Genomic DNA, 12500 nt, shown 5'->3' with positions numbered 1-12500 from the left:
ATGCCTTTGGCACAACAGCATGATCAGCGTAGCATAGCGTAGCCTGTGCTTTAACTGAGATCACAGGGAAGGTGTTTGACGTTGTGTGCTGCAGGCCCAGAGCCAAGCTAAGGTTTTTTTTTTAAGTAGCAGAGTGGGGTCTGTCATGTGGTGTCAGACTATATAGACCATAATAATGGTCCAGGTGGAGGTTACCCATTTACAAAGTAGTTGTGAAAAGGCAAAAAATAAGACAAAAAAACTGTGCTACTAAGATATGAAAAGCAGGGGGTATTGGCTCAATACAGTGCTTTGCTGGTAATAAACATTCAAATGCTTTAATCCACCCTGAAACATTAGTTTCAGTGACATCTCAAAGAGATTACACTTTTTATGTCCAGTCCAGAAACTAGAAATGTGATGGTACTGTATGTCTGCCAAATGTCCTAACAGTTCACGAGCCACATTTAGATTACATCAGTGACAGTTAATGAAAGGCTCTGAAAGGTGCCTTATCGTTCCATATGCATGGAGAATATATATTTTCTCTGTGTCGAGTGTTGCCATATTGAGCAGTGCTGAGGCTGTGTATTACTGATACCATGTGTGCCAGTTACCTCAAGGTTTGTTCTGAAATTCCAAATTGGAGCGACAGAAGCGTGACTCATTACTTTCTGTGTTTTTTTTTTCTTTCCCCTGACACTTTCTCCCTCTCTATCTCTCTCCATTCATCATCCACTCCCACCCTCCCTCCTCCCCCCCCCCCCCCCCCCCCCCTCTCCTCTCCCTCTCTCTCTTCTCTTGCTCTCAGTCCTGTGGTAACATCTACAAAGGGCTGGCACAGACGGGCGCTTGGGGCTGCTTTGACGAGTTTAACCGGATATCAGTGGAGGTGCTGTCTGTGGTGGCGGTGCAGGTGAGGCGGATAGGGGGAGCCGTGCTGATGAGAGGGCAGCCGCTCCACCGTGGCCTAAGAGCCCACATGGCGTTGTCACACGGTGGAGATTTGTGTATGGAAACAGACAGACAGGCAGGCAGACACACACACACACACACACATACACACACATACACACACACACACACACACACACATCCACCCACACACAAGCAGACATGCATCCACCCACACACAAGCACAAACAGACAGAGAGAGACAGAGAGTTAGGGAAAAAAGGGAGAAAGTTTCAACCTAATGTGGCATAAAGTTTGGATGTCTTTTAAACAAAAACAGAAAACCAGACATTAGCCAAGTGCTGTTAGAAAAAAATATAGACTTTTGGACTCGGGAACTTTTTGTCTGAACTGACTCAAAACATTTCATCATAAATACTTTTCAAAACCGCAGACTGCAATGTTTGAGGCAACATTGCCAAACTGAAACTGTAGAACTTCACATGTGTGACTCACTGAATAAATCGTTGAATCGATGAATCTAGATGAATTGATGTTTAAATGATTTCACCCTCAATACCGTGTATACCTGCAGTCTCAGGTGCAGAAATTTCGCAAGAAGTAGGTTTCTTCCACTGAATGTTTTACTATGTAAGAATTCATCAAATCAACCAAACAGCCCAATTTCTTTTGGTATTTAGACCATTATATGCCATCTCTGCATAATGAGCATCATGGTCGAGCAGCTTACCAGAAGCTGTTCTGCAGTGCAACAGATTGCCCTATCTCCTGTAGCATGTCTTATGATTCAGTCATCAGATGGCGAACGTCACTTAGGGTGTATCATTTAAACGTTGACAGGCGTCTGAAAATTGTGTGTGGATCCGGCGCTGCAATGAACGTAGTCAGTCTCACAGTGCCTTCAGCCAGGAAGATGTAATGATGTGATGACGGTGATGGTGCTGATGATTATGATGCTGAAAATGCCCCGGGAGGGTTTTTAATGTTTTTATTTTTCTGTACCATATTTCCCCCTCCGACAGGATAAATGTTTATCTCAGAACTGGCTTCTGCACATACGCACCTTCTGCTTGACTGCATACTCGCCTGACACAACAGAGCTTTCTCTCTCACTCTTTTTTTCTCTTTCTCTCTCTGTCTTTTTCTTGCTTTCTCTGTCTCTCTCTTTCTCCATTCTCTCTAAGACTCTATCTTGCTTGCTGTCACTCTCTATTCCTCTCTTTCTCCCTATCTGTCTCTTCTGGCTAGCAGGGAGAGACCCAAAGCCTCGGAATATTAATACAGAAAACCAAAAGACTCTTTAGCAGTCAAACGCTCGGCACCTTGAGGTTCCTTTGGCATCGGTGCGGCGAACGGGCCATGCCTCTGATGAATAATGAACACTTCCCCTTTTGTAGTGTTGCCTGGAAAGCAGTGACTTCACAAAAAAAAGCCACAAAAAACTTCCAAAGGCCTCAAAAAGATTCAAAAAAATTCAAAGTTTCAAAAAGATCTGCTTTAGCTGTCTTTAACCCCACCCCACACCCCCTCTCCTTAAAAAAAAAGAACTGACGAAAAGAAAGAGAGGAAGAATGGGGACCAAGCATCTGCTGAAAAACTGCTGGCTAATCCATTTTCATTTGGCAGAACGGCCCACATGATGATAGGGATGCAGTCCATTGAAATCTTTTGGCTAAACACAGGTAGGATCAATTTTCCATTAGGTTAAGCAAAACCCCCAACAGAAGGGATTTCAGACGTATCAATATTGAGACAAATTAGCTGTCTACACCCCCTCTCTCCACCGCCACAGACAAAATGGAAGTGTAATCAAGGTTGAGATCCACTGCAAAGCTTGCAGCGATTTCCGCATTATATTGGACCTCTCACACAGCAGTTCTGTTTCCTCCTCTCCCTCTCAAACTCTTATTCCTCCGGTAGCTGTGTGATGGGCTAATCCAGTGCAGCTTCCTCAGCCATGAAGTTCAGCCCCCTGTCTGCCATAGACGAGTTGCTATGCTTTAGGAAGCAATGTAAAATTCATGGGGGCTGTGGTTGTAACCCCAGACTTTGAGTTCACAGCAGGACAGAGACAGAGAGAGAGAGAGACAGAGAGAGACAGAGAGAGACAGAGAGAGAGACAGAGAGAGAGAGAGAGAGAAAGTGTAGCTTCATATCTTTCTTCTATCAGCTTCTAGCAACTAGCCTGCATATAGTATGCAATATGTGGTGCGCCTCTGTTGGTTATCTTACACTGGGACAGTTCTGAAGTGTCCCCAGAAGTGGCCGTGAAAGGCTGTGGTGGCATTGAGTTTACTTACATCTTTTGGAGGAAAAACACTGAATGGGTTTTGATAACCTGGGCTGCACAATGGTTTATCTTTCCACTGCGAGCTTTTGCAGTCGGCCCTGGACTCTCTCTCTCTCTCCGGTGTTGAAAGGCATCGGCTTGCTCGCCGGCCGCCCCTGCATCCTCCCTCCTCCCTTGGGGGAAAGGGACGCACCCAAGCATGGAGGTTCTTTTCAGACTCCACAGAGGCGTGGAAGTAGTCATGAAACTGGCCACGGCGTTTAAGAAAAGAAGAAAGAAGATAGTCATCTTCACACTTCAGCTCTAGCTATAATCCCACACAGGGAATTCAGTGATTCAGTAAATATATATATATATATATATATATATATATATATATATATATATATATATTATCATTAACTGTTAATATTTCATTATGCTAATGAGATATTACACATTAACATTAATAGAGGTTATCTGTCATGAGCTTTATTATGTATTTTATGTATACATTTATACTTCTATTGAACTCCTGAAGTTTCACTGAATATATAATAGCAGTGGCTCATTATTATGTACATTAAGAATCAATAGCGTTTATTCATGCGGTGCGAGGTTATTTTAACAGGCCAGAAGCTAAATTTGGTTGCATTTGGTAGCTTTGATTGCCTGTGTTTTCTTCTCGCCAGGTCAAAAGCATCCAGGATGCCATAAGGGACAAGAAGAAGCGCTTCAACTTCATGGGGGAGGAGGTGAACCTGTTCCCTTCCGTGGGGATCTTCATCACCATGAACCCCGGGTACGCGGGGAGAACCGAGCTGCCCGAGAACCTCAAGGCCCTGTTTCGGTGAGACATCCGCCCACAGGCTGGCTTCTGCTGCTGCCCAAGCAGGACTGCTGAGATGGCTGCGGAACGCTAGTGCTATCTAAAGCAACCTCCAAGCGCAATTCCACTAGTGCCGCAGCTGCAGTGTGTGCTCTGCTCTCCTACATTCAGTCCCACTCCTGCAACTACTCCCACCATTACTGCCAGTGCTGTTGAAATATAAACGTCTTATTATACTACTGTGGTGTTACATTTGAGCATAAAGGTTTAAGTAGAAAAGTTCATATAATACTTGAGAGCAATTTACTGGGTTCAACCAGATGTGAAATCAGAATTCATTTTTAATAACATGTTATCATATTGAAATAATGCATTCATTAGCAATGTTAGCAGTGGGTAGTTCATTTTATCACCATGAATTAAAGTGTAATTACCCACAAATACATGTAGATGTTGAATTTCACATTTATCTCTTTTTGTAGTGGCCTTATATTTCAATCTTGCTTAATATCTTAATAGGTCCAGAATGTGATTTTTAAATGAAGACTCCTGTATTAAAACATGCAGTTAGAAGTTCAGTTTAGAACATGTTCACATTAGAAGAATGCTTGTATATATTAGCATTCAACATTAACACTCAAGAGTTGAAGCACTTTGAAGTACAGTACATTCATATAAGAATGGTAACTGGTGTCATATTGTATTGGTTATGATCAATTTCAGTCTATAGTGTTAAAATATGAAATGTCCTTTGCCTTTGTTGTTGTGTTCCGCTGGGTATTTAGAGACATTTTGTTTTGCTCTTTCTGTGATGCTGTTTATGACCGTCTGGACCTGTGTCCCCTGCAGGCCATGTGCCATGGTGGTGCCGGACTTCGAGCTCATTTGTGAGATCATGCTGGTGGCCGAGGGCTTCATCGAGGCGCGCCTCCTGGCCAGGAAATTCATCACGCTGTACCAGCTCTGCAAGGAGCTGCTGTCCAAACAGGTCCCCACTCCATCACCCGCCATAGCAGCACAGCTCTCTCTCTCTCTCTCTCCCTCTCTCTTTCTCTCTCTCTCTCTCTCTCTTTCTAGTGCTTGTCAGAAGCTAATGGCTAATGCGGGCCAACATCTCCATTTAATCGTTCCGGGTTTTTCCACCGGTGTTGTTCGGAAGGGTTTTAATTGAGCGTAGGAACATTAAATAATCCTAATGGCTGACGTGTAGCTCCAGCGGTCTAAAGTCTAGACCATTGGTAGGATAAACGGCCTCTCCAACCATCCCAGTTATGACAGATGGTGTGGGCCGTCTGAACAGTAATATTTGATCACTGGGTGATGAAACATAATGACTAGTTTGCTGAGAAAACGTCTTTGCCTAGGCTTTTCCAATTTAATATAACCTTGGAAATAACCTAGGCAGTTTCAAATAATATTTTACTATTGTTTGGGTTGTGTTCTTGCACAACTGATGTAGTGGATTTATCTGTATGACATGCAACATGCTATGCAATGCTGACAACCTCACACACCAGTTCCATCCTCTACCTCCTCTTCTACCACTTCTCCTCCTACAATACTTGACTAGTAGGCTACTAACTATGTAGGCACTTCTATCAGCTAGTACTAGTATTGACAGATGCAGTGGTAAACTCCTAGCTATAGTCTCTCTGCACTGTAGCTTAAATGTTATTCTATTGCTGTAGCTGTAGCTCTGTAGCTTAAATGTTAAAATGCAAATGTAGATGTTAATAGCTAAATATTATTCCATTGCTGTAAGTCGCTTTGGATAAACGTGTCTGCCAAAGAATACATGTAAATGTAAATGTAATATCGACCCACACAAATTAATGCTAATTTAAACACTGGGCAAAAATCTCTCGCTAATTTAATGCCACAACAAACAATTGTGGGTCAGCGGGCACAAAGACAAGGAAGTTCTTAGAGCATGAATCCCTTTAAAGTCAGACCATTTCATGAAACCTCTGAAAATAACTAGTAACAGTCTCCTTTAAAGTCAACCACCATCCTGTTTTGTGGCCTGCCACATGTCAATAAATGAGCTAATATGGATATCGCCACCAGTTCTCACTGTGTGGTTACTGCAGCACTGTAGCCCTATGTAGTGCACGGTGTATGTTAACTTTTTCATCTTAAACATAGTTACATCTTGACATGATATTGGTTATGGGCACTCTATATTCTCATGTCATATGTAGGTGACAGCTCAGCTTATGTTATTACTAGGGATGTAACGGTATGAAAATTTAACCTCACGGTTATAGTGACCAAAATTATCACGGTTTTCAGTATTATCACGGTATTTCTAAAAGTGTGTTCAATATGTTCAGAAAGCACTGATAGGCCTACACAAGCTGAAATAGTTTCAAAAAGTGTCACTTTTTTCTTCATGTTTAATTGGCTATGTGCTTATAGCTTAACTTACCCTACCATAACTTGGAGTTTGCTATTTCTGTTATTTGGATGCAATGAGTGAGACCAAAGTAAGCGTTCAAAATAAAACTTTAAGCTACTGTATTCTCCTGATAATGTGAGTGGAATGGATTTAATGTGGACGCGAACATAAAAAGACGCAGAGTGGCTACATGATACAGTGCACATTTTGTGGTGAAAAAGTTCCGCCTTTTAAAATCAGGTGTAGCCTAATCCGAATCGTAGTTAAAACCATCAATTAGACAACAGAATCAGTAGGGTACCAGTTTTGTTCCATTGTACCAGGCCTACTGTATGTCAAAAGCAGGCTCGGATGAAGCTGGGAAGGATTAAACACACGGTTTCCACACCGCGGTAATCAACAGTGATAATCATGATGTTTGAAATGAAAACGGTAATTATTATCGTCAACATTTTTATCACGGTTTACCATTATACCGGTAATCGTTACATCCTTAGTTATTACACCCATATTTCTTTACTTGGCAGAGCTGATTTCCACAAGAAAAATATATTCTGTTGGTGATAGAATGCAAGTCTGGTTGGTCTTGGTACACAATAAGAAAAGCTTGAGGGACAGGAAGACTGTAAAAAATATGAAATGACACAAATCCAATTTGGCAAAGGGTACCTTGGAGTCAAGACTGTGCAGCTTGAACAAATACATTAATGTGCCAGTTTTCACCTGTTTATACTGTGTATCATGACATTCAGCCGTATGAGTTTGCAAAATGCAGCACTGCTATCGGTATAGGTCAGAGCAAATTTGTGTTTAGATGCTGTTTTATGTGTTTTTTATGCTACAGTACATCCCATATGTGAGATATATACACAGTATAACAAAAAGAACAATAAGAGTGAGGATATGATTTAAGTTTTTTTGAATGTCGCTTATGACATTTTATTATACTAAGCTTTAGGTGGACCATGAGTCATTTATCCAACTTCTCTTATGGGTCACTGTGCAATATTTAAAAGAGCACTTCCTGTCTACACCTTCCTCTGTATCCCTGTGCCTGCCTCAGGACCACTACGATTGGGGTCTGAGAGCCATCAAGTCTGTCCTGGTGGTCGCTGGCTCGCTCAAGCGGGGTGACCCCGGCCGTGCTGAGGACCAGGTGCTCATGCGGGCGCTGAGAGACTTCAACGTGCCCAAGATTGTGACGGACGACATGCCGGTCTTCATGGGCCTCATCGTTGACCTGTTCCCGGCGCTCGACGTCCCACGCAAGCGAGACCTGGACTTTGAGAAGTTTGTGAAGCAGTCTGTGTTGGATCTCAAGCTGCAGGCTGAGGACAACTTTGTACTGAAGGTAGGCATTTATAAAGCACTAATAGCATAGTAATTACAGAAACTAAAAAAAACAACATTAATAATAACAACCTCTACTGCAACATCTATACTGTTGCTACCATAATACTAATACTAGTGCAAAGCACTAATACATGATACTTGTACTAATACTAGTGCAAAGCACTAATACATGATACTTATACTAATACTAGTGCAAAGCACTAATACATGATACTTAAACTAATACTAGTACAAAGCACTAATGCATGGTGGTTTGCTTTTGAGTAAGAGAATTGTGGTTCTGGACACAACACTCTCGTCGTTCCATATATGGCCAGCAAATCAATCATGATATGCTCCTTCTAGCAAACATTTCAGAGTACTGTGATGAATTGTGATGCTGTCCGCATATTGGCCGTATATCTCTCGTGCCCGTCGCATGCAAGTCAGTCTGATTAAGCAGTCCTCTGCCTCCCAGCATGTTAAATATTTGCTTTTAGCTGTAATTGCTCTTTTAAATATTGCACAGTGGCCCATAATGGTTGTGTGCCTTTTGCGAGAGAAGTATTTTTGTGCTGATCTGAGGTTATTAAATCACACTCAGCAAAAATAAATAAATAAACAAATCATCCACTTCGCCTGAACATCATTGAGATGACAAGAGAAACAGCTGGTATTTGGAAATCCCACATGAAACCTCATTGGCAAGCTGGCACAAGTCTACGGTCGCACAAACATTTCACACAAACATTTGACTGGCATAATGGCATTTAAAATGCCCCTCTCGAGCCTTTTATGTGATGCTAGATGTGCACCCCATAGACCCTTGACACAGGGCTGATTTATGATTCGGAATGAGGCGCGTGTGGATTCCTTGTTGAGTTGCATTAGCAAGTAATTGACAGGCTTTGCAGAGCCTAGTCACACACACACACACACACACACACACACACACACACACACACACACACACACACACACACACACACACACAAACACACACACACACACACACACACACACACACACACACACACACACACACACACACACACACACACACACACACACACAAACACAAACACACACACACACACAGCTCACTGCCTGAGGGATGCAGCACAGACCCAGAGAGTCTGCCGAAGAACTCCCCCGGAATGATGAGCCGGACTATGATGGATCTGGCAATCAGCCGGTCCCTACAGCTTCCCTTTTTATTTTCCCGCACATTTCCTTTCCTGCACGAACACAAGCTGTAAACCTTCTGTTTCATCTCAAAAGTGAGACATGCATTAGTGTCAGGGAGGTGTGCTCTCAGATCCATCGGGCAAATATAACAAAAGCCCGAGTCGTGCCGTAATAGTGCCTCAAGTGCCAGATGCGGGCCCTAATTTTTAAGTCAACAGGGCATGATTTAGATATCAGCTGGAGCCAGGGGAAATAAGCACAATCTTGGGCAGGTCAAGGGAGCATGAAAACAACATAATAACACTCCATCAACACCGACAGTGTTTCTGGGCAGGCATTTAACCCCTGCCACTGTCTGCAGGAGAATGGTGAAGAGCACACCGTCTTTAAAAACTCCAGAAGGTTCCCATTCAGGGGAAAGTGAAAGTCAGTGCGTTGTGATTACTGCAAGCACAGTTTGAATCACCTCAAAGTTTTTTATTTCTATTTTTTGCCTACAATCCCTCTCTTGTGTCTTCCATAATCATGGATGAGTAGCCTGAAAAGTCTGAATAGAAGCCATGTTAACGGCCAGTGCCAACATTAGCCTCAACCCCCTGGTAGGCAGTGCATCAAAGGGATGACCGTCTCTGCTTTTGAGATGCCAGTCTCTGTGAAGCAAGCTGCGGGGAGCCTTGTCGATGCCATGGATTGATTACGCCATCAGCATGAAGGACAAAGGGGATTTGTCGGGTTCACTCGGGTTGTTTCTCCCACAGATCTTAATGGCCGTTAAAGTCCAATTGAGTTTTTTTTCCCGAGCCAACAGTCTGCAATTACTCAGCACCCAGAGCTCCAGTTCAGCCCTTTATCGGACATTGACAATGATCTGCACGTTGACAGCACTATCAGACACTGTGTGATGAGAAAGAATAGGCCATGATTTGATGGGACTGGCGTGTGTTTGCTCATTTTATTTTCAAATGTAAAGACCATCTGTAGCAGCTGTATTCCCAGTTGTGCATGTTGTGAGTATTTACTTTTTTCATGCGGTTTCTTTCTGACATGCTCTCTTTCTCTGTCTCTGTCTCAAATGTATCTTCTGGCTCTGTTTCTTTCCCCTCTCCCTCTCTCTCTCACTCCCCTTTCTTTCTTTTCCCTATCCACCTTTTCTCTCTTCCTCCCGCTCTCTCTCTCCCTCCTCTCTCCCTCTCTCCCTCTCTCTCTCTCTCCCTCCTCTCTCTATCTCTCTCTCTCCCTCCTCTCTCTCTCTCTCTCTCTCTCTCTCTCTCTCTGTCTCTCAGGTGGTGCAGCTTGAGGAGCTTCTGGCGGTGCGCCACTCGGTGTTCGTGGTAGGCAACGCTGGCACGGGGAAGTCGCAGGTGTTGAGGTCCCTGAACAAGACCTACCACAACATGAAGCGCCGGCCGGTCTGGGCGGACCTCAACCCCAAAGCTGTCACCAACGACGAGCTGTTTGGCATCATCAACCCGGCCACTCGGGAGTGGAAAGACGGTGAGGCCTGGCACAGGAGTGGGACATCGATGATACAAACTGGCAGAATAAGAAACACCGACTGGAGAGAGTGGCTGGATCAGTCGTTTTTGTCTGACAGGCTTAGAAATACTGAAATGAGACTGTTACAAACTTCCTTTGAGAGACAAAATTATATTTCAGAATGTTTTGGGGGGGGAACATTTTCTGGTTGAGCAACCAAAAAGACTTCTCAGTCGCAGAAGAGGGAAATGCAGCCCTTTTCGCAACTTTTCCCTGTAAATCTTTTAATAGTTTTGATGTGCTCAAATGCTCCAAACTTGTCCCCAAACATCATTTGTCACCGGCAGGCTGCTGCTTGCCATTTCATTCAGCGGATTTCCACTCTCACTAGTTGTCCTTTCTCACAGGCCTTTTCTCTAATATAATGCGTGAATTGGCCAATATCACCCACAATGGGCCGAAGTGGATTGTACTGGATGGAGATATCGATCCGATGTGGATTGAGTCTTTGAACACAGTCATGGATGATAACAAGGTAAATCGTGGATATTGATTACCAATAAGCCCACTGTAATGTAATTATATTAAACTGTCCATAGCTAAAGGGGGGTTACTTCTGAAAACAAATGACATTACCTATGAAAGATTAGAAACCCAGGTGGTTTAGGACGGCCCAATAATGAATGGTAGACATGTGACTAAAGAATACACGATAACTGCTCACATTTGTTAACAGAAAAAGGAATGTTTTCTTCAGTTCTCCAACATCAAAACCTTAACATCTTGTCAATACTTAGTAATACATTGGTGTACCATTATACTCAAAATGGACCCATCTTTTTTATCTGGTGGCCTTCTGTCTAACACAAAGAGCTCTGCACACGATAACTGCTCACATTTGTTAACAGAAAAAGGAATGTTTTCTTCAGTCCTCCAACATCAAAACCTTAACATCTTGTCAATACTTAGTAATACATTGGTGTACCATTATACTCTAAATGGACCCATCTTTTTTTATCTGGTGGCCTTCTGTCTAACACAAAGAGCTCTGCACACGTATTGTCAGATGAAAGAGTGACAGTTACATGACAATTGCTATCATTCCTCATTCTTCACTCAGCACTTAACAATGGTATATCTAAAAAAAAACACAAATATTACCAAGGCATTTAAAATTGTATAATGGAATATATTTTTCCCCATGTGCACAGCCTCCTGTTCAAACTAACATAAGATGTGAACTTGTTCAGCTCCAGCAGTATGTCCCTTAGGAGACACGCAGCCTCCCACTGACTCCTCATCCTGTGTGTGTGTGTGTGTGTGTGTGTGTGTGTGTGTGTGTGTGTGTGTGTGTGTGTGTGTGTGCATGCGTGCTGTGCTGTGCAGGTCCTGACTCTGGCCAGTAATGAGCGCATTCCTCTCAACCCCACCATGAGACTGGTGTTTGAGATCAGTCATCTCCGCACAGCCACCCCCGCCACAGTCTCCCGAGCTGGTGAGCTGCCTTGCCCCAATTCTCTACCTGCGTGAAAATAAAATGCCTTACAGCCTGGTGTGGGGGACAGTATTGCATTGAACATGTCCAGAACAGTGTAGAAATGGCTGGGCTATACTGCATCCTCTCTGGCCAGTGGATGCAGATGATATGTTTCTGAAAGTATATCCCATTGAAGCAGTTGAAATTCAGTGTTCGGTGAAGTAAAAATCCACATTTTTTTTTTCTGGTTCTTCAGCTCTTGCCATTGCTCTCACCATGTTAGTAACAGACTTACAAAGAGTGTGAGTTGCTTAAAGCTCAGATCAACCTATGAAACATGAGTCATCTAATTGAACTGCCATAATGTGGTAGCATGTAGAAGTAAAAGCATAGTCTCTTTTTTAACCCTCTGTCTTTCTGGGAATGCATGTGAATTCTTTGCATTTTGTGAACTCCTACGCAGGCATCTTGTATATCAACCCTGCCGATTTGGGGTGGAATCCCCCCGTGTCCAGCTGGATTGACAGTAGAGAAGTCCAATCAGAGAAGGCAAACTTGACTATTCTGTTTGATAAGTACCTTCCTTCGTGCCTGGAGACCCTCAGATCAAGGTAGGACTGATTGAATATTTTATACT

The 12500-nt window shown here is 43.1% G+C and overlaps 1 protein-coding gene across 1 annotated transcript in view; it reads left to right on the top strand.

The window, feature by feature from the left end:
• Nucleotides 1–12500, top strand: part of dnah9 (dynein, axonemal, heavy chain 9) — a 107682-nt gene that overhangs the window by 25700 nt on the left and 69482 nt on the right. Inside the window, exons 28-35 of the mRNA XM_076298773.1 lie at nucleotides 791–895; nucleotides 3856–4013; nucleotides 4842–4980; nucleotides 7454–7741; nucleotides 10194–10404; nucleotides 10794–10921; nucleotides 11773–11881; nucleotides 12327–12474. Of these exons, the coding sequence (XP_076154888.1) occupies nucleotides 791–895; nucleotides 3856–4013; nucleotides 4842–4980; nucleotides 7454–7741; nucleotides 10194–10404; nucleotides 10794–10921; nucleotides 11773–11881; nucleotides 12327–12474 (1286 nt within the window). The remainder of the gene's footprint in view (nucleotides 1–790; nucleotides 896–3855; nucleotides 4014–4841; nucleotides 4981–7453; nucleotides 7742–10193; nucleotides 10405–10793; nucleotides 10922–11772; nucleotides 11882–12326; nucleotides 12475–12500) is intronic.

The sequence above is a fragment of the Alosa pseudoharengus genome, unplaced genomic scaffold, assembly GCF_046254945.1.
Source record: "Alosa pseudoharengus isolate Yale_2024_CS ecotype anadromous, Long Island Sound unplaced genomic scaffold, YU_APseudo_1.1 YU_APseudo_1.1_scf_21, whole genome shotgun sequence".
Lineage (NCBI taxonomy): Eukaryota > Metazoa > Chordata > Actinopteri > Clupeiformes > Clupeidae > Alosa > Alosa pseudoharengus.
The sequence above is the reverse complement of the archived record's forward strand: the minus strand, read 5'-3'. Positions and strand labels throughout refer to the sequence as shown.